Here is a 25,230-nt window from a genome sequence, read left to right on the forward strand (position 1 = left end):
ACAAGGTAACACATCCATTATAACAGTAGGACAAGGTAACACATCCATTATAACAGTAGGACTGGGACAAGGTAACACATCCATTATAACAGGTTAAAATAAAATCAGTGGAAAAACAATTCCACTCCGATTCCCTTCAAGGATGGGTGTATCTTTGAAATCGCTGTTGAATGGCCTGCTCCTTCTCCATTTTTCGGGAACACTATCCCGCGCCCCCAAAGTGATAGATAGTATATCTTGTCTTGCACTAGGATGATTGTAATTCTGAGCTGTCAGGTTCATACAGCGAGTGATCTCACTCTCCGTCAGCTCCATCTATGGCGGATATGGGCAGGACTCCGGATATGGGCGGGACTCCGGATATGGGCAGGACTCCGGATATGGGCGGGACTCCGGATATGGGCGGTACTCCAGATATGGGCGGGACTCCGGATATGGGCGGGACTCCGGATATGGGCGGTACTCCGAATATGGGCGGGACTCCGGATATGGGCGGTACTCCGGATATGGGCGGGACTCCGGATATGGGCGGGACTCCAGATATGGGCGGGACTCCGGATATGGGCGGGACTCCGGATATGGGCGGGACTCCGAATATGGGCGGTACTCCGGATATGGGCGGTACTCCGGATATGGACAGGACTCCGGATATGGGCGGTACTCCGGATATGGGCGGGACTCCGGATATGGGCGGTACTCCGGATATGGGCGGGGCTCCGGATATGGGCGGTACTCCGGATGGGCGGTACTCCGGATATGGGCGGGACTCCGGATATGGGCAGGACTCCGGATATGGGCGGTACTCCGGATATGGGCGGGACTCCAGATATGGGCGGGACTCCGGATATGGGCGGGGCTCCGGATATGGGCGGTACTCCGGATGGGCGGTACTCCGGATGGGCGGTACTCCGGATATGGGCGGGACTCCGGATATGGGCGGGGCCCTGAGCTCTTTAGTGATGGTCCCGATGAACCTCTTCTCCACCGCAGCACAGGAACACTGGCTCCTAAGCGGTCTGTTTGGCCTGCTGTACAAACATTCTTTCCTGTTGGTAGAAAACAATTAAGGCATCTATTAGGCTATAGTTATATTCAAGAATCACTGCATATACCTGAAATAAACAATAGCCTTAGAAATACATTCTCCTCCAGGATGAAAACATTTTCAGGGATGAAGATGTCATCCTGAAAACAAACAAATGTTTTGTTAATACAATTGAACCCAAATATATCAGTTGGCATTTAACAAGCTACCTGTCTTGTATGCCTTGTCAACACACACACAAACACACAAACGCACACTACACATTACACACTACACAATACAGGGACATTTATTTTTCAGCAAACATTAGTTATGTCAATTTCAGTCTAGCTAAATGAGGTGGATCTAACAAAACATTACAAAACCAAATCTGAAACAAAATGTATTTCAGTACTTGACTATTTGAGGTGGAAGCTACGCAACGTTACAAAAACTCACGTTACCTAATATGGGTACACGTATAAACTGTGTTGCAATTTTAGTTGCAGTTGAGTTGCTTTGCTAACGTTATTTGCTGAGGGGTGTTACACAAAACACTTCAGACGCAATTAACTTATTACCTTCATCTAGAGTTGTAACAAAGTTGTCCAGTGTCTAACGCTAGCCTCGTCAACAACAGTCATGACCGGTTAACGGTACCTCTCTTCGATTCACTCTCCGCGCAAAATCTCAATCAGACAATCTGCTGGTTCCTGCCAGTGACGCATTGGCGTCAGTCGTTCCTATGGCAATGTAAAATGGCGCAAATAAACCTTGTCGAAGATCAAAATACTTAATATAAATACGTTGTACTAGTGTATTGAATATATCTCTTTGCTTAGATTTCCTTCCCAGTGTGTTTCCATTCCTCTGTGTATCTTCTTATATGGACTCTCGTTGAGGTTATGTTCATCCAATCACATTGTTCAATCATTCAATCATAACTGCCAGTTTCCACTTCCTACATTGGCCATAGCAACATAGCACTTCTCTGGAAATTATTCTGACGCATTTACAACGAGCAGTAATGATTTAAATCATATCATTTTATTAACTCTGAGCTGGTTGTTTACTGACATGATGCTTGTTGTTGTGAGGTTGAAAAACCTTTCACCATGTTGAACAGATATTCATAATGGCTTGTTCATTCACCATTGTCATACCACACTTTTACACTCATTATTAACATGCAGTTTCATATTTTTTAATGCACTTTAACAACAAGGTACAATAGTTAGATCTGAGGGGAACAATTGGCATTTATCATGTACAGGAAATCAAACGAAACCCAGACTTTAACCAAACTGTACAGCAGGGAAGAGGTGGGATGAGAGCCACACCATGTGTTTTTTTTTTTTTTTAATTTGAGTTCAGGCACTGTAATGTTTCAGGCACTGGAATTTAGCCGTGTGTTTGTTTTTCATTTGAGTTCAGGCACTGGAACGTTTCAGGCACTGGAATTTAGCCGTGTGTTGATTTTCACTGTAGCTAGTGTTCCAAACAAAATACCAGCAGGAGGATAACAGTTTGGTATATATGAATCAAGTTCTCGTGCAGAGCAGGGTTATCTGTGGTGTTGACGCTGAGGTCAGGTGACAGCTAGAGGACTGAGTTGGTACTTGACTCTGTCCAGGCTGTCGTTGACCGGTGGCTCTGTGGACCAAATCTGGAGGGCCAGCACTACCAGAGACATCACTATGGCAGCAATCTGGAATACAGTGGAACAGATCAAGTTTCAATGTTCCAGTTTATTTACAATGTATAGCACGTTGGAAATGTTATTCACTTCCACATTATTTTGATTTGACCTTTGTTTTAACAGTAAAAAAACAAAACAATAACAAAACATGATATAATATATAGAAATGTGCACAGAATAATGTGCTTTTTATCCGCTCATATCAACATCAACAAGTTCACATTGTGGTATTGAACCATAGTTGTGCTAAATGCTACACTTGTCTTGCATCTAAAAACATAACACCTGGAGAGGTAATAGTAGCTTCACAATAAAACATGAATCAACATTAAACATTAAAACAATAACAGTAGCTTCACAATAAAACATGAATAAACATTAAACATTAAAACAATAACAGTAGCTTCACAATAAAACATGAATCAACATTAAACATTAAAACAATAACAGTAGCTTCACAATAAAACATGAATCAACATTAAACATTAAAACAATAACAGTAGCTTCACAATAAAACATGAATCAACATTAAACATTAAAACAATAACAGTAGCTTCACAATAAAACATGAATCAACATTAAACATTAAAACAATAACAGTAGCTTCACAATAAAACATGAATCAACATTAAACATTAAAACAATAACAGTAGCTTCACAATAAAACATGAATCAACATTAAACATTAAAACAATAACAGTAGCTTCACAATAAAACATGAATCAACATTAAACATTAAAACAATAACAGTAGCTTCACAATAAAACATGAATCAACATTAAAACAATAACAGTTGCTTCACACTAAAACATGAATCAACATTAAAACAATAACAGTTGCTTCACACTAAAACATGAATCAACATGAATTAAACATGAAAACAATACAAGTCAGTGGTCATACCATAATGGTGGCAAATGTAGAGATGAATCCGATCATGATCTGAATCAGGAAGTTCATGTGTCTCTTCAGGATGGGACCACACGGCTGGAACAGATAGAGATGGCATTGTAACAGCCATATAATTAGATATTAGAACTCATTATATATTACAATTACATATTAAATAATTGAATAGTATCTCTGTGGTAACAGATCTCTTAATCTTTTAGTGATTTACTTTGGAGTCAGTTTAGCCCAATGCTAGCTAGCTTGAACAATGTTTAAATAAGACTGCTTTACCTTGCTGTACACCCAGCGCTCCTGGGACACTGAAGTTGTAGTTTGTCCGTGTGTGTTATTGTGCTGGCAGTCTAGCTTCAGAAAAACACAGAGACAGAGAAACAGGATCAAACTCCTTTATAGGTCACCACAAGCCTCTGTAACGTTTCAAGTCTGTTTAAAGCTTCTATCCTTAGTTGCTACATCCAGTTTTGAACTTGTACATGTATTATATATATCCACTGACATCAGGGCAGCAGGTAGCCTAGTGGTTAGAGGCAGGTAGCCTAGTGGTTAGAGGTTAGAGGCAGGTAGCCTAGTGGTTAGAGGTTAGAGGCAGGTAGCCTAGTGGTTAGAGGCAGGTAGCCTAGTGGTTAGAGGTTAGAGGCAGGTAGCCTAGTGGTTAGAGGTTAGAGGCAGGTAGCCTAGTGGTTAGAGGTTAGAGGCAGGTAGCCTAGTGGTTAGAGGCAGGTAGCCTAGTGGTTAGAGGCAGGTAGCCTAGTGGTTAGAGGCATGGTAGCCTAGTGGTTAGAGGCAGGTAGCCTAGTGGTTAGAGGCAGGTAGCCTAGTGGTTAGAGGCAGGTAGCCTAGTGGTTAGAGCGTTGGGCCAGAAACTGAAAGGTTGCTAGATTGAATCCCTGAGCTGACAAGGTATACATCTGTCATTTTGCCCTTGAACAAGACAGTTAACCCACTGTTCCTAGGCCATCATTGTAAATAAGAATTTTGTTTTTTAACTGACTTGCCTAGCTAAACAAAGGTAAAAGTAAAATAACTTATTCAAGAATATAACTTCTCATGAGCTTAGTTCAACTGTCGTACTGCATCAGAACCCCAAACACAAGCTTGTTTTACTCCAATGTTTGTAGACAAACACTGTACAGCCTATAATGTTGTTATCATGGATGGTCAGTCCTTGCATCCATAGCTCTGTCTATGAGTTGGAGAGGGGTTACATTTGTCCAGACCCATCCCTCAGCTGTTTATCATTTAAATGACGAAAGGCTGGTCCCAAGGCTGTCTTGTTTCTCCATTTCATATTTTGTTTATCTCAATCCGTTGGCTGCTGCTATTAGTCATCTCTGTGCATCTAACATGTATTCACTGTTAAGACAGTCTTATCTCTACTTGTCCATCTCCTAACAGGAAGGCACTATAGGTAAGCTCACCATAGTGTTCTGTAGGCCTAGATTTACAGTCTCACATAGACTGTCCAATGAGTTGTCTGGAGGGAGTGGAGGACAGTAGCAGGAGAGTGGAATGTGACAACCCCAGTCTGAGTGGCCACACAGTCCACAGCATTGATCCTAATGGACAAACCACAAAAACAAGCAAACCAAAAAAGAACACTAATCTTCAAATATCAATATTTGTTTGATTGTGCAACAAACGACAATATTGTACAACAACAAACAACAATATTGTACAACAGCAAACAATTAGTCTGGTCCACCTCTGTATGTTTTTGCCAACTATTCTGTCTACCATTGTCAATAAATTGATTTATGGTATTAATGATGGTGTTAAAGTTGATCCAGATCTGGCGATGTTAACAATATTTAGATAAGTTGGCTGAAGATAATACAGATCTGAGGCCAGATTGATTGATTGATTGATTGATTGATTGATTACTGATGCCTGGAGTTTGTTCAGCTCCCTCTGGACTTGCGGTTCAGTATCGTGAAGAGGAGTCACAGATTGAAACCTTCTGTCCAGAATCTCCTCCATCTTTAAATTAATAAAGAACACGTTATTATGACATCACACACGGCTCATTAACATAACAACCGTTTTTGAATTGTTAAAAAGGCAATGACACGTTTAGGGGAGGAAGTGGATACCTTCGGTTGGGCACGAACCATCGGCACGGCGATGATTACGATGGCTATGAATTCACAGGTCATGAAGACAACATACTGTAGAAAGATACATATATATATATATATATATATATATATATATAGAGAGAGAGAGAGAGACAGAGAGATACAGAGACAGACAGGGACAGGTTAACAACATGCAGACCCCCCCCAAAAAAAAAAAAAAAAAACCCTGTCCTAATCATTTATTATAGTTTTCAAATCAAATCTAACCAATCAGATGAATCTGAATAATAACACACATCAACCATATTACTCTGATCTGTGAGACTAAGCTGTTATAAACCAGGGTTGTTGTCTATGAGACTAAGCTGTTATAAACCAGGGTTGTTGTCTATGAGACTAAGCTGTTATAAACCAGGGTTGTTGTCTATGAGACTAAGCTGTTATAAACCAGGGTTGTTGTCTATGAGACTAAGCTGTTATAAACCAGGGTTGTTGTCTATGAGACTAAGCTGTTATAAACCAGGGTTGTTGTCTATGAGACTAAGCTGTTATAAACCAGGGTTGTTGTTTATGAGACTAAGCTGTTATAAACCAGGTTGTTGTCTATGAGACTAAGCTGTTATAAACCAGGGTTGTTGTTAAGCTGTTATATGAGACTAAGCTGTTATAAACCAGGGTTGTTGTCTATGAGACTAAGCTGTTATAAACCAGGGTTGTTGTCTATGAGACTAAGCTGTTATAAACCAGGGTTGTTGTCTATGAGACTAAGCTGTTATAAACCAGGGTTGTTGTCTATGAGACTAAGCTGTTATAAACCAGGGTTGTTGTCTATGAGACTCTGTTATATGAGACTAAGCTGTTATAAACCAGGGGTTGTCTATGAGACTAAGCTGTTATAAACCAGGGTTGTTGAGACTAAGCTGTTATAAACCAGGGTTGTTGTCAGACTAAGCTGTTATAAACCAGGGTTGTCTATGAGACTAAGCTGTTATAAACCAGGGTTGTTGTCTATGAGAGCTGTTATAAAAGCTGTTATAAACCAGGGTTGTTGTCTATGAGACTAAGCTGTTATAAACCAGGGTTGTTGTCTATGAGACTAAGCTGTTATAAACCAGGGTTGTTGTCTATGAGACTAAGCTGTTATAAACCAGGGTTGTTGTCTATGAGACTAAGCTGTTATAAACCAGGGTTGTTGTCTATGAGACTAAGCTGTTATAAACCAGGGTTGTTGTCTATGAGACTAAGCTGTTATAAACCAGGGTTGTTGTCTATGAGACTAAGCTGTTATAAACCAGGGTTGTTGTCTATGAGACTAAGCTGTTATAAACCAGGGGTTGTCTGTGAGACTATGTTATAAACCAGGGTTGTTGTCTATGAGACTGTTATAAACCAGGGTTGTTGTCTATGAGACTAAGCTGTTATAAACCAGGGTTGTTGTCTATGAGACTAAGCTGTTATAAACCAGGGTTGTCTATGAGTCTGTTATATGAGACTAAGCTGTTATAAACCAGGGTTGTTGTCTATGAGACTAAGCTGTTATAAACCAGGGTTGTTGTCTATGAGACTAAGCTGTTATAAACCAGGGTTGTTGTCTATGAGACTAAGCTGTTATAAACCAGGGTTGTTGTCTATGAGACTAAGCTGTTATAAACCAGGGTTGTTGTCTATGAGACTAAGCTGTTATAAACCAGGGTTGTTGTCTATGAGACTAAGCTGTTATAAACCAGGGTTGTTGTCTATGAGACTAAGCTGTTATAAACAAGGGTTGTTGTCTATGAGACTAAGCTGTTATAAACCAGGGTTGTTGTCTATGAGACTAAGCTGTTAAAAACCAGGGTTGTTGTCTGTGAGACTAAGCTGTTATTAACCAGGGTTGTTGTCTATGAGACTAAGCTGTTATAAACCAGGGTTGTTGTCTATGAGACTAAGCTGTTATAAACCAGGGTTGTTGTCTATGAGACTAAGCTGTTATAAACCAGGGTTGTTGTCTGTGAGACTAAGCTGTTATAAACCAGGGTTGTTGTCTATGAGTCTAAGCTGTTATAAACCAGGGTTGTTGTCTATGAGACTAAGCTGTTATAAACCAGGGTTGTTGTCTATGAGACTAAGCTGTTAACAACCAGGGTTGTTGTTTATGAGACTAAGCTGTTATAAACCAGGGTTGTTGTCTATGAGACTAAGCTGTTATAAACCAGGGTTGTTATCTGTGAGACAAAGCTGTTATAAACCAGGTTGTTGTCTGTGAGACTAAACTGTTATAAACCAGGGTTGTTGCCAATTCCATTTAAATTCCAGTCGATTCAGAATTAAAACCTAATTCCAATTCCAAAATCAAACTTTTCCTCATTAAAAAGCATTGAAAAGACTTGGAATTGGAATGTCATTGTACATTCTGAATTGACAGGAATTGAAATGTAATTGTTCCCAATCGTGTTAGGCTGCATTTACACAGGTAGCCAGATTCTGAACTTTTCGCCACTAATTGGTATTTTGACCAATCAAATCAGATCTCTTGCTTATAATTGTGCAGAAGATCAGAATTGGTCTGCCTGTGTAAACGGAGCCTTAGAGACACTTACCAGGATCAGGAGTATTCTCTTGTCTCTGTAGGCAGCGTAGCCTCCCAGGATGGAGAACAGTACCGTCATGGGTCCAAACACATTGAGTACGTACATCTCATGGAGGGTACTCCGATGGTCAAACTGCACTCACACAAATAATACAGGTCTGTGTTGCTGTCAACATCACTGTAGGTGACGTCCTGTAGGTTTTTACAATGTCATTTCACAGCAGGTCATTTAAAGGTCAGTTAACCTGACGACTTTGTTCATTTACTATGAATTGTAATTTGTGTTATTATTTTTATTACATAAGAAGAAACTCTCTGAGTTCTGAAACATTTGTAGAGTTGTTACCTCAGGAGGGTGTTGGAAGCTGTATGAAACCCCAACTACGAACAGAAATACCCCAGATACCTGCAAGTATAGATATTTTAGGTCTGTTACGGTATTTTACAAATGTATTAATTAAGATACTGTAAGATGCCATTATTGGAAACATACTACACTGCTATTTACACAATATAGATATACTTCAATATGTTTTACATTTTGTCATTGTATTTTAGACAAACATTTAGTTTTTAATATGACCCCTTTTCAGATGTTAAATGTTACACGGGTGTTTTTATTATGATTTATACACTGTTATAATGATGAATCCATAACATAACCAATTAACCAAATAACTCATTAACAAAAAAAGGTCAGACCTGGTAGGTCATAACCAGTACGTACCAGAAGCAGGACATTGAAAGTGATACACAGTCCTCTCGTGTACGTTCTGCCATTCCCCATAGTGCGATAAATACGTCCTCGATCCCAAAACAGTTGCTTCCAACTACAACTGGACAGATAATGGACTGAACACAAGACCCCGGGGGTGATTTACTGTGTTTAAAGGGGATCCTTCAACTTGTTTCTGTTGGAGGGTGGAAAATGACCAAGTTTGGAAGGTTGTTTCTTTAACTACTACGTTAGTTGGCAGAAAGCCCTTGGTTACCAACTACGGCAGAAGAAATGGATCAAAATAAGGAGTTTTCTTTTCTTCTTGCCAGTGGAAAACACTTGGGTTTTATTTGGCCTAAGAGAAGCACAGCACTTGTCTGGGTGGGATTGGAGAGAACAGCATCTGTAGGTTACTCTTCCTAGTGAATTCCATGAAAACAGAGTAGATACACTGTACTTATAGTACCAGTCGGTTGGTTTGGACACACCTACTCATTCAATGGTTTTTCTTTATTTTTACTATTATTCTACATTGTACATTCATTAAAAAAACTATGAAATAGCACATGGAATCATATAGTGAACAAAGAAGTGTTAAACAAATCAAAATATATTTTAGATTTTAGATTCTTCAAAGTAGCCACACTTTGCCTTGAAGACAGCTTTGCACACTCTTGGCATTCTCTCTACCAGCGTTGAATGCTTTTCAAACAGTCTTGAAGGAGTTCCCACATATGCTGAGCACTTGTTGGCTGGTTTTCCTTCACTCTGCGGTCCAACTCATCCCAAACCATCTCAATTGGCCAGGTCATCTAACACAGCCTGTGTTGGGTCATTTTCCTGTTGAAAAACAAATGATAGTTCCACTAAGCGCAAACCAGATGGGATGGCGTATCGCTGTATAATGCCGTGGTAGCCGTGCTGGTTAAGTGTGCCTTGAATTCGAAATAAATCACCAACAGTGTCACCAGCAAAGCATCCCCACACCATCACACCTCCTTCTCCATGATTCATGGTGGGAACCACACATGCGGAGATCGGCCGTTCACCTCCTCTTCCATACTTCACGGTGGGAACCACACATGCAGAGATTGGCCATTCACCTCCTCCTCCATGCTTCACGGTGGGAACCACACATGCAGAGATTGGCCGTTCACTTCCTCCTCCATGCTTCACGGTGGGAACCACACATGCAGAGATTGGCCATTCACCTCCTCCTCCATGCTTCACGGTGGGAACCACACATGCAGAGATCGGCCGTTCACCTCCTCTGCATCTCACTAAGACACGGCGGTTGGAACCAAAAATCTCAAGTTTAAAATATATTTTGATTTGTTTAACACTTTTTTGTTACTACAGGATTCCATATGTGTTATTTCATAGTTGGGATGACTTCACTATTATTCTACAATGTAGAAAATAGTTTAAAAAATAAAGAAAAACCATTGAATGAGTAGGTGTGTTCACACTTTTGACTGGTACTCTATTTGAATCCAAACTAAATGTGGTGTAGGTGTAACGGCTTTCTTCCGTTGAAGGAGAGTCGGACCAAAATGCAGCGTGGTTAGTAAATGCAGCGTGGTTAGTAAATGCAGCGTGGTTAGTAAATGCAGCGTGGTTAGTAAATGCAGCGTGGTTAGTAAATGCAGCGTGGTTAGTAAATGCAGCGTGGTTAGTAAATGCAGCGTGGTTAGTTCGATACATCTTTAATAAAGAAAAAAACACGAACAATACAAAAACAACAAACGGAATGTGAAAACCTATACAGCCTATCTGGTGACAACTAACACAGAGACAGGAACAATCACCCACGAAACACTCAAACAATATGGCTGCCTAAATATGGTTCCCAATCAGAGACAACCATAATCACCTGACTCTGATTGAGAACCGCCTCAGGCAGCCATAGACTATGCTAGACACCCCACAAAAACCCCATGACAAAAACGCACCACAATAACCCATGTCACACCCTGGCCTGACCAAATAAATGAAGACAAACATACATTACTTCGACCAGGGCGTGACAGTAGGTTAAGATATCTGAACATTTAAAGTTGATATAACTCAGAATACTTCAGACAGCACAATAACTTGAAATAATAAGCTGAAAAAACAAATATTTGTTTTCAGTGGATATACAAGTCCAGTACCTCACTCTGGATCCTTCACTCTGCTCTGCACAGAATAACAATGAGCTGACGAGTTCAGATAGGAATGCCATTTGTAATCAGACGTCCAAGTCAAGGCACTGCCATTAAACAGAAAAACATAAATACCTTTCAATTTATTTATTTTCTAGAAGATTCATATTTCAGTCGTAGTAGCCAAATTCAGTGATTCATTGAAATGAAGATTTAGATTTTTCCGGATCAACGCCACAAGTGCAGACACACACCTCTTAGAGACTATGTGAAAGGGTGGGATAAGATTACTCAAGGCCACTGCAGCACTTTGGGGGCGTTAACACAGGCAGCCCAATTCTTTTGACCAATCAGATCAGATCTGCAAAAGATCTAACCGTGTTGTGTAATGGTGAGAGGTTAGGTCTTGGGGCTATGATATTTGTGCGCCTGTAACTTTCTGACTCATAGTCAAGAAATCTGTAATGCATTTTGACATTTTTGCAGAGGTCTTAGTCACACAATGTTACATCTATCTAAGATGTTTGTTGCAGTATTTCTCAATGATTTCTCAATGTGCATGAAAACTATCCATCACTCTGTAAATGACAACAAACAGTTAATTGAGGAATCCCATCCACTCCTACTAGGAGTACTACTGTTGACAAATCACCAATGAAGGGGCATAGACTCCGGCTACCGATCTTCGACTTGCCTCAAGAAAACATTTTGTGTGCTTGTACAGCCGGAAAAAAACCTTCCCGAACACCAAAAATAAGAAAAATGTCACAAAATGTTGTCATTACATATGCGCAAACTATTTCCACTGGGAAGCATGTGACACTCCCTAACCCCAAACCCTACCTTCATTTTAAACCAATGAGGAAATTCAACATTAGTTCTCTGGTCAGTCACATCCCATTAGTTTTTCCCAACCTCTTGGTACGGAGGAGGTGGCGGGTCATACACGTTGGCGTAGGGAGGAGCTTGTGTTGAAGGCAGCATGGGAGGAGCTTGTGTTGAAGGCAGCATGGGAGGAGCTTGTGTTGAAGGCAGCATGGGAGGATATTGTGTTGAAGGCAGCATGGGAGGAGCTTGTGTTGAAGGCAGAATGGGAGGAGAATATATTGAAGGCAGCATGGGAGGAGCTTGTGTTGAAGGCAGCATGGGAGGAGCTTGTGTTGAAGGCAGCATGGGAGGAGCATATGTTGAAGGTAGCATGGGAGGAGCTTGTGTTGAAGGCAGCATGGGAGGAGATTGTGTTGAAGGCAGCATGGGAGGAGCTTGTGTTGAAGGCAGCATGGGAGGAGATTGTGTTGAAGGCAGCATGGGTGGAGCTTGTGTTGAAGGCAGCATGGGAGGAGCTTGTGTTGAAGGCAGAATGGGAGGAGAATATATTGAAGGCAGCATGGGAGGAGCTTGTGTTGAAGGCAGCATGGGAGGAGCTTGTGTTGAAGGCAGCATGGGAGGAGCATATGTTGAAGGTAGCATGGGAGGAGCTTGTGTTGAAGGTAGCATGGGAGGAGCTTGTGTTGAAGGCAGCATGGGAGGAGCTTGTGTTGAAGGCAGCATGGGAGGAGCTTGTGTTGAAGGCAGCATGGGAGGAGATTGTGTTGAAGGCAGCATGGGTGGAGCTTGTGTTGAAGGCAGCATGGGAGGAGCTTGTGTTGAAGGCAGCATGGGAGGTTGTTGTGTGGAAGGCAGCATGGATGCATGGGAGGAGCTTGAGTGAAAGGAAGCTTGTGTGAAGCTTGTGTGGAAGGAAGCATGGGAGCAACTTCCTTGGAAGACAGCATGGGAGGAGTTCGAAGAATAGTTCCCATTTCCATGTTGGTTGCAAAGCTAAGTTAATAAACAGATTACTGGTCTTTTTGAATCCCACCGTACCTTCTCCACTGTGCAATCCGGTTTCCAAGCTGGTCACGGGTGCACCTCCGCCACGCTCAAGGTACTAACCGATATCCTAACCGTCATCGATAAAAGATTGTACTGTGCAGCCGTCTTCATCGACCTGGCCAAGGCTTTCGACTCTGTCAATCATCGTATTCTTATCAGCAGACTCAACAGCCTTGGTGTCTCAAATTACTGCATTGCCTGGTTCACCAACTACTCCTCAGACAGAGTTCAGTGTGTCAAATCGGAGGGCCTGTTGTCCGGTCCTCTGGCAGTCTCTATGGGGGTACCACAAGGTTCAATTCTCGGGCCTACTCTCTTCTCTGTATATATCAACGATGTCGCTTTTGCTGCGGGTGATTCCCTGATCCACGCAGACGACACCATTCTGTATTCATCTGGCCCTTCTTTGAACACTGTGTTAACAAACCTTCAAACGAGCTTCAATACCATAAAGCACTCCTTCCGTTCCAACTGCTCTTAAACGCTAGTAAAACTAAATGCATGCTTTTCAATCATTCACTGCCCTCACCCGCCCGCCTGACTAGCATCACTACTCTGGACGGTTCTGACTTAGAATATGTGGACAACTACAAATACCTAGGTCTCTGGCTAGACTGAAAACGTTCCTTCCAGACTCATATTAAACGTCCCCAGTCAAAAATTAAATCTAGAATCAGCTTTCTAATCCGCAGCAAAGCCTCCTTCGCTCACGCCGCCAAACATACCATAGTAAAACTGACTATCCTACCGATCCTCGACTTCAGCGATGTAATTTACAAAATAGCCTCCAACACTCTACTCAGCAAACTGGATGCAGTCTATCACAGTGCCATTCGTTTTGCCACCAAAGCCCCATATACCACCTACCACTGCGACCTGTATGCTCTAATCGGCTGGCCCTCGCTACATATTTGTCGCCAGACCCACTGGCTCCAGGTCATCTATAAGTCTATGCTAGGTAAAGCTCCGCCTTATCTCAGCTCAATGGTCACAATAACAACACCTACCTGTAGAACGTGCTCCAGCAGTTATATCTCACTGGTCATCCCCAAAGTCAACACCTCCTTTGGCCGCCTTTCCTACCAGTTCTCTACTGCCAATGACTGGAACGAATTGCAAAAATCACTGAAGCTGGAGACTTATATTTCCTTCACTAACTTTAAACATCAGCTATCTGAGCAGCTAACTGACCACTGCAGCTTACATAGCACATCTGTAAATAGCCCACCCAGTCTACCTACCTCATTACCATATTTGTTTTTATTTATTTTTCTGCTCTTTTGCACACCAGTATTTCTACTTACACATCATCATCTGCACATCTATCACTCCAGTGTTAATTTGCTAAATTATAATTACTTGCTACTATGGCCTATGTATTGCCTTACCTCCTCAAGCCATTTGCACACACTGTATATAGACTTTATTCTTTTTTTGTATTGTGTTATTGACTGTACGCTTGTTAAAATTCCATGTGTAACTCTATGTTGTTGTTTATTCCATGTGTAACTCTATGTTGTTGTTTGTGTCGCACTGCTTTGCTTTATCTTGGCCAGGTCGCAGTTATAAATGAGAACTTGTTCTCAACTGGCCTACCTGGTTAAATAAAGGTGAAATATATATATATATATTTTTTTTTTAAAGTAAAAACCTTTAAATACTACTTAAGTTGTTTTTTGTACTTCACATTTACTATTTATATTTTGGACAACTTTTACTTCATTACATTCCTAAAGAAAATGCTGTACTTTTTACTGACACCCACTAGTACTCATTACATTTTGAATGCTTAGAGGGACAGGAAATGGTCCAATTCAAGAGAACGTCCCTGGTTATCTCTACTGCCTCTGATCTGGTGGACTCACTAAACAGAGAACGTCCCTGGTTATCTCTACTGCCTCTGATCTGGTGGACTCACTAAACAGAGAACGTCCCTGGTTATCTCTACTGCCTCTGATCTGGTGGACTCACTAAACAGAGAACGTCCCTGGTTATCTCTACAACCTCTGATCTGGTGGACTCACTAAACAGAGAACATCTCTAGTCATAACTGCTGCCTCTGATCTGGTGGACTCTCTAAACAGAGAACGTCCCTGGTTATCTCTACTGCCTCTGATCTGGTGGACTCACTAAACAGAGAATGTCCCTGGTCATTTCTAATGCCTCTGATCTGGTGGATTCCCTAAACACAAATGCTTTGTTTGTAAATGATGTCGGAGTGTTGGAGTGTGTCCCTCATAGAGATTGCAGGCTGAAGTTACCCCGAGACTCCGATCCTGGGTCTGTTTAGCATTTTCCTCACCAATGGTTAAGGTTAGGATTGGGGGAGGGGGACCTGATCCCAGATCTGTACCTAGGGGAAACTTCACCCTGAGCGAGATGTCAGTCAACATTCAAACCACTTCCTTCTTCATTGGAAAACATGCAAATGCTAGGTCACACGAAGAGTACACCTGCATCCCAAATGACACCCTATTCCATATATAGTACACTACTTTTGACCAGGGCCCATTGGGCACTATGTAGGGTATAGGGTACAATTTAGAATGAAGACCTGCATTTTATTATGACCATAGTTATAACTTCCGCCAGGTTGCAGTTCGGTTAAAAAGTCATACATTTAAACAGAGTAAAAACAAAGGGGCTTTTTCTATAGTTGGAAGTGTGCCCCACCTGCACTCTTGTGGTTACAATTCTGACGACACAAGCATTGTTTTCCGGTCCTCTGAAACAAAGTACTGTGGTTTTGTCTTTTTTCCAGCACTGATCTGCGCGTACTGCGCATACCTGCATGTGAGGCACAACACTGTTGAACAGGATGATGGGAAATAACAAAGCAGCCCTGACAACCTCCACAAGAAACATGAAAACATTAACCCTTTATACACATCACTGAAAGACAACAAATGATTCAGTGAATGAAACAGTAGAGTTTAGAACTTTAGAAAATGAGACAAAGTATTTCGAAAATAAGTTTATTTGATGTTCGAGGAGTTACCAGACAGGAAAACTGGTGATTCACGTGGGTGATTGTTTGACAATGAAATGAGCCACTTCCCTCGGCCACGTTATTTCCAGAACCCACAAACAAATTGTCTCACATCAACAGAAGTGCTCAGCCGTTACTAAGGCATATTGGGGTGCAACACATTGGCAGTCCAATTAAGGAAAACACTCAAATTGACCCCAACCTCAACCCTAACCTTAACCCTAGTCTTAACCCCAACCCTAACTTTAACCCTAGTCTTAACCCCAACCCTAACCTTAACCCTAGTCTTAACCCCAACCCTAACTTTAACCCTAGTCTTAACCCCAACCCTAACTTAACCCTAGTCTTAACCCCATTCCTAACCTTAACCCTAGTCTTAACCCCATTCCTAACCTTAACCCTAGTCTTAACCCCAACCCTAACCTTAACCCTAGTCTTAACCCTAACCCTAACCTTAACCCTAGCCTAACCCTAACCCTAACTTTAACCCTAGCCTTAAACCCAACCCTAACTTTAACCCTAGCCTTAAACCCAACCCTAACTTTAACCCTAGCCTTAAACCTAACCCTAACTTTAACCCTAGCCTTAAACCTAACCCTAACTTTAACCCTAGCCTTAAACCTAACCCTGGTCCAGTTGTAACCAATGAGGAAATTCAACATGGGTTCGCAGGTCAGTCACATCCCTCTAGTGTTTCCCATCGTACTGGTACGGAGGAGGTGGCTGGTAATAAGAGCTGGCATGAAGAGGAGCTTGTGTGGCAGGCAGCATGGGAGGAGCTTGTGTGGCAGGCAGCATGGGAGGAGCTTGTGTGGCAGGCAGCATGGGAGGAGCTTGAGGAGTAGTTGCCATTTCCATGTTGGTTGCGTTTCTATAGCTAAGATCCATGGTCACCTCAGCCGAGGAGGCCTTTTGGATTCTACGGGTCATTACCAACGCCAGAAGCATGACAATGGCCTGCAAGTAAGAGACAATGAAATGGGTTTTATTTTCAACCTAGAAGATATGGCTTGTCTATTGTAAACAGATGTGTTGTTTAACACTTATTTTATTAAAAATCAAGCATCTCTTCCCTTCCTCTCAATGAAGGCTGTTCTCTTTTTTTCCTCCTGCCCAGTGTAATTAAGAAGGCTAGTCATGGCCGTCAATAAAGTGTTTGTCTTGTGAGACCGCTTGGAAAGGCATCTTAATCAGCGAAGCTTCATTAAAATATCAAGGTTGATAGGAGCAGAACAGTGACATTCCCTTTGTATCTATGTGTTGTAGGCAGACCTACATTATGTTACCTTTGTATCTATGTGTTGTAGGCAGACCTACATTATTTTACCTTTGTATCTATGTGCTGTAGGCAGACCTACATTATTTTACCTTTGTATCTATGTGTTGTAGGCAGACCTACATTATTTTACCTTTGTATCTATGTGTTGTAGGCAGACCTACATTATTTTACCTTTGTATCTATGTGCTGTAGGCAGACCTACATTATTTTACCTTTGTATCTGTGTGTTGTAGGCAGACCTACATTATTTTACCTTTGTATCTATGTGTTGTAGGCAGACCTACATTATTTTACCTTTGTATCTATGTGTTGTAGGCAGACCTACATTATTTTACCTTTGTATCTATGTGTTGTAGGCAGACCTACATTATTTTACCTTTGTATCTATGTGTTGTAGGCAGACCTACATTATTTTACCTTTGTATCTATGTGTTGTAGGCAGACCTACATTATTTTACCTTTGTATCTATGTGTTGTAGGCAGACCTACATTATTTTACCTTTGTATCTATGTGTTGTAGGCAGACCTACATTATTTTACCTTTGTATCTATGTGTTGTAGGCAGACCTACATTATTTTACCTTTGTATCTATGTGTTGTAGGCAGACCTACATTATTTTACCTTTGTATCTATGTGTTGTAGGCAGACCTACATTATTTTACCTTTGTATCTGTGTGTTGTAGGCAGACCTACATTATTTTACCTTTGTATCTATGTGTTGTAGGCAGACCTACATTATTTTACCTTTGTATCTATGTGTTGTAGGCAGACCTACATTATTTTACCTTTGTATCTATGTGTTGTAGGCAGACCTACATTATTTTACCTTTGTATCTGTGTGTTGTAGGCAGACCTACATTATTTTACCTTTGTATCTGTGTGTTGTAGGCAGACCTACATTATTTTACCTTTGTATCTATGTGTTGTAGGCAGACCTACATTATTTTACCTTTGTATCTATGTGTTGTAGGCAGACCTACATTATTTTACCTTTGTATCTGTGTGTTGTAGGCAGACCTACATTATTTTACCTTTGTATCTATGTGTTGTAGGCAGACCTACATTATTTTACCTTTGTATCTATGTGTTGTAGGCAGACCTACATTATTTTACCTTTGTATCTATGTGCTGTAGGCAGACCTACATTATTTTACCTTTGTATCTGTGTGTTGTAGGCAGACCTACATTATTTTACCTTTGTATCTGTGTGTTGTAGGCAGACCTACATTATTTTACCTTTGTATCTGTGTGTTGTAGGCAGACCTACATTATTTTACCTTTGTATCTATGTGTTGTAGGCAGACCTACATTATTTTACCTTTGTATCTATGTGTTGTAGGCAGACCTACATTATTTTACCTTTGTATCTATGTGTTGTAGGCAGACCTACATTATTTTACCTTTGTATCTATGTGTTGTAGGCAGGCCTACATTATTTTACCTTTGTATCTATGTGTTGTAGGCAGGCCTACATTATTTTACCTTTTTATCTGTGTTGTAGGCAGACCTACATTATTTTACCTTTTTATCTGTGTTGTAGGCAGACCTACATTATTTTACCTTTGTATCTATGTGTTGTAGGCAGACCTACATTATTTTACCTTTGTATCTATGTGTTGTAGGCAGACCTACATTATTTTACCTTTGTATCTATGTGTTGTAGGCAGACCTACATTATTTTAGCACCTGTTTTATCTCCATGATGTGATGTGAGGACTACAGACCCCTCCAGGATGTGGACTTGTTCAATGCCCATCATGAAACGACAGTTGAACATCTTGGTGAATACCTGTGTGTAAAACCCCTCCAGGATGTAGGTGACGTGTGTAAAACCCCCTCCAGGATGTGGACTACATGTGTCAATGCCCATCATGAAACGACAGTTGAACATCTTGGTGAATACCTGTGTGTAAAACCCCCTCCAGGATGATGTGTGTAAAACCCCCTCCAGGATGTAGGTGACGTGTGTAAAACCCCCTCCAGGATGTGGACTACATGTGTCAATGCCCATCATGAAACGACAGTTGAACATCTTGGTGAATACCTGTGTGTAAAACCCCCTCCAGGATGTAGGTGACGTGTGTAAAACCCCCTCCAGGATGTAGGTGACGTGTGTAAAACCCCCTCCAGGATGTAGGTGACGTGTGTAAAACCCCCTCCAGGATGTGGACTACATGTGTCAATGCCCATCATGAAACGACAGTTGAACATCTTGGTGAATACCTGTGAACCTCGTATTTAGAAGTAATTTTTCTTGTAACAATTGTTTATTTTCATATTTATTTTTAATGTATTTTTTATCCCAAACCCCTTACCCTAGGCCTAGGTCACAAAGGTTCCACAGCATTACGTCATGTCTTATTTGATGATATCATTAGGCTACATTTTACATGTATTTATTGTTGTTGAAAAAACAAAAACAGATTGCTTGTTTTTTGTAGAATTTGATTTAAACCTAACTCATTAGAATGATTCAACATCCTGGTTTTATGGTGAGAACGTACGTGGCGTGCATACAATGCAACTTCTGGAGAAGTGTGAATGCGATCTGTAACATGGTGGCAGGGACTGGGAGACTAGTCAGGATTGAGGGAAAGATGAACGGAGCAAAAAAAAAATGTAAGTAGACAAGTCAGTTAAGAACAAATTCTTATTTTCAATGACGGCCTACACCAGCCAAACCCTAACCACCACCCCAGCCAAACCCTAACCACCACCCCAGCCAAACCCTAACCCGGACGACGCTGGGTCAAATGTGCACCGCCATATGGGGAAACCAATCACGTCTGGTTGTGATACAGCCTGGAATCGAACCAGGGTCTGTAGTGACACCTCTAGCACTCAGATGCAGTGCATAGGACTGCTGTGCCACTCGGGAGCCCCCCACACAAAAAAGAAGTACAGAGAGATCCTTGATAAAAACCTTGTCCAGAGCTCTCAGGACCTCAGACTGGTTGTGCTCTTCTACGATACAAATGCAGCACTCACCGTAATGACCACGTAGAAAATACAGGTGTTCCTCACAATATTCATGTCCATGTAAATCTTCACAATTAGATCCATACAAGGCTGAAATAATACCAACAAAGGAATTACACAATGAATAATAACACCAACAGCTCTATGTTATGTTCAGCTATTAAATTAGAATAACTAGACTACTGTACGTATAGGAAAACCAACACTCACTTGTTTGTAAACAAAGCCATGCTGTATGCAGGGAGAAAATACACACATTTCAGTGTTCAGTACATACAAGTATACAGTGAATGTACAGACAGTCCCAGTGTAATTTCTGTACATGTAAGACCCAGTCTGACCTCAGTAAAAACACAGGACTCTAGTCGGAGAGGATAGCATGTACACGAGGAGGGGACATGAGAACCCCAATCTTTATACCCATTGACCAATCCACAGCATTCACCCTGTTCAGAGTTTTAAGAAGAGTGAAACAAGAAACAAGACGAACGGGAAGGAAATTCACATTTAATTCAATATTTAACAGAATGATTTGAGAAGTACTTCCGGGACAACTTATCAGTTTTTCTGATTGTTTGTTGTTGATTAAAGTGAAACATTTAATGACATGGGTGTGGATGGTTTCTTAAGATCTAGTTTAGACCAGTTTAACTGATTATAAAAAAAAAACACATCCTGTTAGATAATAACTTACAATGGTTTGCAGTTGCATCAGTCCTGGTACCACATCTCTTCCATTTGGGTACAACGGGACGTACCCTTCGTACCAGGCTTTCATCATATTTGGAAGCTGGAGATTTTTTTGGGGGGGGTTGGACACAGAATTAATTAAATACCAACGTTGTTTTTAAATATTTGTTCAATTACATTTTTATAGACTTGAACCTGTAATTCTGTCCTACCTGTGGTGGAAGGTAGTAGGTCAGAAAACCCAGTCCAAAGCATCGCAGACAAGATCCAACTGAATACTGCATCACCCCATGAGTAAAGGAAATAATAAACATTATATATTTTGGGCAGTACACTGTACCCCATGATGTACTTGACTTGGTCTTAGTTAAACGGGTCAAATAATAAGTATTTCATTTGTTGATTATACCAATGAGATTTTGGCTTTAATACAGGGGATAACTGGGATTGAGCCATCGGTTTTTGGACTATTAAATTAACACTATGTAGCTATTTATTATTGAAGAATATAACTTATAAAGCCTCAGGAGCTCAGTTCAACCATCTTCCAGGTTTGAGAGTGGTTACATTTTTCAAGCCCCGTCCCTCAGTGGTTAACAAAATAGCATCAGGATGATGGCAATGTTTGAATCCCAGATTGCCCCTTTAAGAACTGAACGTACCGTGATCAGGAAGTATTGCCCCTTTAAGAACTGAACGTACCGTGATCAGGAAGTATTGCCCCTTTAAGAACTGAACGTACCGTGATCAGGAAGCATTGCCCCTTTAAGAACTGAACGTACCGTGATCAGGAAGTATTGCCCCTTTAAGAACTGAACGTACCGTGATCAGGAAGCATTGCCCCTTTAAGAACGTACCGTGATCAGGAAGTATTGCCCCTTTAAGAACGTACCGTGATCAGGAAGCATTGCCCCTTTAAGAACTGAACGTACCGTGATCAGGAAGTATTGCCCCTTTAAGAACTGAACGTACCGTGATCAGGAAGTATTGCCCCTTTAAGAACTGAACGTACCGTGATCAGGAAGCATTGCCCCTTTAAGAACGTACCGTGATCAGGAAGTATTGCCCCTTTAAGAACGTACCGTGATCAGGAAGTATTGCCCCTTTAAGAACGTACCGTGATCAGGAAGTATTGCCCCTTTAAGAACTGAACGTACCGTGATCAGGAAGTATTGCCCCTTTAAGAACGTCCTCAGGAAGCATTGCCCCTTTAAGAACGTGCCGTGATCAGGAAGTATTGCCCCTTTAAGAACTGAGCGTACCGTGATCAGGAAGTATTGCCCCTTTAAGAACTGAACAAACCGTGATCAGGAAGTTCCTTTAAGAACTCCTTCAACCGTGATCAGGAAGTATTGCCCCTTTAAGAACTGAACGACGTGATCAGGAAGTATTCCCCATTAGAACACCCACCGTGATCAGGAAGTTCATTGCCCTTAAGAACTACCGTGATCAGGAAGTATTGCCCATTTAAGACCCGTGATCAGGAAGTAACGTGCCGTGATCAGGAAGCATTGCCCCTTTAAGAACTGAACGTATCGTGATCAGGAAGTATTGCCCCTTTAAGAACTGAGTACCGTGATCAGGAAGTATTGCTTACATTTTCATCTGTAAGGTCCTTCGTGATCAATGTATTAAGAAAACATACATTGATCAGACGATTTAAGAACTGAATATCGTGATCAGGAAGCATTAGGAACTGAACCATTTCAACATTAAGAACAGTTACCGTGATCAGAAGATTGCCCCTTTAAGAACTGAACATCATCAGGAAGTATTGCCCCTTTAAGAACAACGTACCGTGATCAGGAAGTATTGCCCCTTTAAGAAAACGCATCGTGATCAGGAAGTATTGCCTCTTTAAGAACTGAACGTACCGTGATCAGGTTGCAGCCCTTTAAGAAACTCTGACTCGTGATCAGGAAGTGCATTGCCCCTTTAAGAACTGAACACACCGTGATCAGGAAGCATTGCCCTTTAAGAACTGAACGACCGTGATCAGGAAGTTGCCCCTTTAAGAACTGAACGTACCGTGATCAGGAAGCATTATTTTTTAAGGTGCCCCTTTAAGAACCCGTGATTCAGAACATTGATCAGGAAGCATTGCCCCTTTAAGAACAGGACGTTCCGTGATCAGGAAGTATTGCCCCTTTAAGAACTGACGTTCGTGATCAGGAAGTATTCCCCTTTAATTGAATACACCCAGGAAGCATTGCCCCAGATCAGGAGCATTGCCCCTTTTCATCTTGTGATCAGGAAGTATTGCCCCTTTAATGAACTTACTACGTGATCAGAGTATTGCCCCTTTAAGAACTGACGTTACCGTGATCAAATATTGCCCCTTTAAGAACGTAATCTTCAGGAAGCATTGCCCCTTTAAGAACTGAACCACCGTGATCAGGAAGTATCTCCCCCCCCTTTAAGAACTGAACCTAGGATCAGGAAGTATTGCCCCTTTAAGAACTGAACGACCGTGATCAGGAAGATTCCCCCCTTTAAGAATGTAATCAGGAAGTATTCCCCCCTTTAAGAACTACCGTGATCAGAAGCATTGCCCCCCACCGTCCATTTGATCAGGAAGTATTCCCCCACTTTAAGAACGTAACCTGATCAGGAAATAGCCCCTTTAAGAACCGTACATTGATCAGGATATTCCCCCCCTTTAAGAACTAAATCAGATGATCAATAGTATTGCCCCTTTAAGAACTGAACGCACCGTGATCAGGAAGCATTGCCCCTTTAAGAACGTACCGTGATCAGGAAGTATTGCCCCTTTAAGAACGTACCGTGATCAGGAAGTATTGCCCCTTTAAGAACGTACCGTGATCAGGAAGCATTGCCCCTTTAAGAACTGAACGTACCGTGATCAGGAAGTTCTTGTTCTTCTTACGAGCTCCATGCAGACCCGTGATGCCAAGGAGAAAGGAGACCACACCTGCTGTGAAGATAGTCCATCTGACAGGAGACAGACGTTCATCTAGGTCCTTCAACATTAACACACACCCATCAGACTGGAGACTCGTCATCTAGGAGACACACAATCAGACTGGAGACAGATCATCTAGGTCCTTCAACATTAACACACACCCATCAGACTGAGACAGACGTTTCTAGGTCCTTCACACCCATCAGACTGAGACAGACGTTCAAGGTCCTTCAACATTAACACACACCCATCAGACAGGAGACAGACGTTCATTCAACATTAATTTTCAGACTGGAGACAGACGTTCATCTAGGTCCTTCACCATTAACACACACCCATCAGACAGAGACAGACGTTCATCTAGGTCCTTCAACATTAACACACACCCATCAGACTGGAGACAGACGTTCATCTAGGTCCTTCAACATTAACACACACCCATCAGACAGACGTTCATCTTGTAGTTAACACTTGTAGTTTGTTCCAATGCATTTACTACAAGAGGGAAATAACAGGTTAGAAAATATTACTTACATTTTCACTGCTCCTGTAATACTTCCAAGGGGTGACAATGAAACTCATGCCACCAATCTGAAGAAAAATACATTTAGGGAGAAAAACGATAATAAAATTAATATATTTATAATATTGGACACCATTTTTAGATTTATTAAAAATAGTTTCCGTTATTGATTGATAAAAAATAAATCCAACACAATATGATATTTAAGTGTTGCGTTACCACTTGTAGGATTGTGAAGAAAAGCAGCCAGCCTCTAATAGAGCAGGAACAACACATGTTGCAGCTCTGGTCTCACCTCTGACTCGTTCTCTGAGAGAATGTGCATTGAAAGAAGAACTCTGGGTTTTAGGTCATTTCCTGTAACCGACAAGTGTCTTGACAGTGATTTTACAGAGTTCCTCTTTTACATCAGGTTGGTGTTCATTGGTGCACATCATATATTTTTTTTAAGTGTTTCTTATTGGACAGGTTCAGTTAGTCCCTCCCAGTTTGTTATCTGTCTTCAGTTTGGTGCCTAACGAATACAACCCAGGACTGTTCCTGATTCAGGTTGTGTTATAGTTCATGACCCCATGAAGACATACAAAATACAGATGGATTCTATACAGGTTATATGGGGAGAACTGAGGAATCAACACCATGTAAAGTAGGGAGCAGGGCCCATATTCATAAAGCCTCTGATCTCCCCCCACCGTCCATGTAATCTGACCTAGGATCAGATCTCCCCCCCCCCCACCGTCCATGTAATCTGACCTAGGATCAGATCTCCCCCCCACCGTCCATGTAATCTGACCTAGGATCAGATCTCCCCCACCGTCCATGTAATCTGA

General features: G+C 41.4%; 4 protein-coding genes and 1 long non-coding RNA gene across 11 annotated transcripts; 1 reads left to right on the forward strand and 4 right to left on the reverse strand.

Moving 5' to 3' along the window:
* LOC127927853 (uncharacterized) lies at positions 1-1,067 on the forward strand. Its single transcript, XM_052514574.1, has 2 exons — positions 1-35; positions 72-1,067. The coding sequence occupies exon 2, from the start codon at positions 318-320 to the stop codon at positions 1,065-1,067; it is 750 nt and encodes a 249-aa protein (XP_052370534.1). The 5' UTR covers positions 1-35; positions 72-317.
* A 982-nt stretch (positions 1,068-2,049) lies between these two features.
* LOC118378363 (23 kDa integral membrane protein-like) lies at positions 2,050-11,410 on the reverse strand. Of its 6 annotated transcripts, none has more exons than XM_052514565.1 (10): positions 11,277-11,410; positions 9,007-9,190; positions 8,626-8,685; positions 8,290-8,412; positions 5,726-5,800; positions 5,523-5,612; positions 5,054-5,191; positions 3,906-3,980; positions 3,627-3,710; positions 2,050-2,732 (listed from the first exon to the last, which is right to left on the reverse strand). In XM_052514565.1, the coding sequence occupies exons 2-10, from the start codon at positions 9,064-9,066 to the stop codon at positions 2,613-2,615; spliced, it is 825 nt and encodes a 274-aa protein (XP_052370525.1). In that variant the 5' UTR covers positions 9,067-9,190; positions 11,277-11,410; the 3' UTR covers positions 2,050-2,612. The 6 variants fall into 6 exon arrangements, with proteins under 6 accessions (XP_052370525.1, XP_052370520.1, XP_052370521.1 ...); XM_052514560.1 differs by having other exon boundaries at positions 5,517-5,612; positions 11,277-11,407; XM_052514561.1 differs by having other exon boundaries at positions 5,517-5,612; positions 9,007-9,131; positions 11,277-11,404.
* Positions 11,411-12,081: 671 nt separating this feature from the next.
* Positions 12,082-13,094, reverse strand: LOC127927854 (putative protein TPRXL). Its single transcript, XM_052514575.1, has 2 exons — positions 13,089-13,094; positions 12,082-12,870 (listed from the first exon to the last, which is right to left on the reverse strand). The coding sequence occupies exons 1-2, from the start codon at positions 13,092-13,094 to the stop codon at positions 12,082-12,084; spliced, it is 795 nt and encodes a 264-aa protein (XP_052370535.1).
* A 3,382-nt stretch (positions 13,095-16,476) lies between these two features.
* On the reverse strand, positions 16,477-18,967 carry LOC127927847 (uncharacterized). The gene is made up of 3 exons (XR_008129240.1): positions 18,832-18,967; positions 17,497-18,753; positions 16,477-17,250 (listed from the first exon to the last, which is right to left on the reverse strand). It is a non-coding gene; the product is annotated as an uncharacterized LOC127927847 (long non-coding RNA).
* A 1,153-nt stretch (positions 18,968-20,120) lies between these two features.
* Positions 20,121-25,072, reverse strand: LOC127927848 (tetraspanin-8-like). 2 transcript variants are annotated; one of them, XM_052514566.1, is made up of 8 exons: positions 24,620-25,047; positions 24,412-24,468; positions 23,813-23,935; positions 21,167-21,232; positions 20,959-21,054; positions 20,606-20,710; positions 20,475-20,495; positions 20,121-20,354 (listed from the first exon to the last, which is right to left on the reverse strand). In XM_052514566.1, the coding sequence occupies exons 1-8, from the start codon at positions 24,674-24,676 to the stop codon at positions 20,250-20,252; spliced, it is 630 nt and encodes a 209-aa protein (XP_052370526.1). In that variant the 5' UTR covers positions 24,677-25,047; the 3' UTR covers positions 20,121-20,249. The 2 variants fall into 2 exon arrangements, with proteins under 2 accessions (XP_052370526.1, XP_052370527.1); XM_052514567.1 differs by lacking the exon at positions 21,167-21,232 and having other exon boundaries at positions 24,620-25,072.
* Between the last annotated feature and the right edge of the window lie 158 nt (positions 25,073-25,230).

This window comes from Oncorhynchus keta, unplaced genomic scaffold (assembly GCF_023373465.1).
Source record: "Oncorhynchus keta strain PuntledgeMale-10-30-2019 unplaced genomic scaffold, Oket_V2 Un_scaffold_180_pilon_pilon, whole genome shotgun sequence".
Lineage (NCBI taxonomy): Eukaryota > Metazoa > Chordata > Actinopteri > Salmoniformes > Salmonidae > Oncorhynchus > Oncorhynchus keta.

Excerpts from the sequence above, each read along its gene's own strand:
- LOC118378363 (XM_052514560.1), bottom strand. The coding sequence starts at position 9,066 with ATGGGGAATGGCAGAACGTACACGAGAGGACTGTGTATCACTTTCAAT. Across the intron at positions 8,413-8,625 it reads GCTTCCAACACCCTCCTGAG|TTTGACCATCGGAGTACCCT; the intron begins GTAACAACTCTA and ends GTGTGAGTGCAG. Across the intron at positions 3,981-5,053 it reads TAGGCCTACAGAACACTATG|CTAGACTGCCAGCACAATAA; the intron begins GTGAGCTTACCT and ends GTTTTTCTGAAG.
- LOC127927848 (XM_052514566.1), bottom strand. The coding sequence starts at position 24,676 with ATGTGTTGTTCCTGCTCTATTAGAGGCTGGCTGCTTTTCTTCACAATC. Across the intron at positions 20,711-20,958 it reads TGATGCAACTGCAAACCATT|GGTGAATGCTGTGGATTGGT; the intron begins GTAAGTTATTAT and ends AACTCTGAACAG. Across the intron at positions 20,355-20,474 it reads ATGGCTTTGTTTACAAACAA|CCTTGTATGGATCTAATTGT; the intron begins GTGAGTGTTGGT and ends GTATTATTTCAG.
- LOC127927853 (XM_052514574.1), top strand. The coding sequence starts at position 318 with ATGGCGGATATGGGCAGGACTCCGGATATGGGCGGGACTCCGGATATG.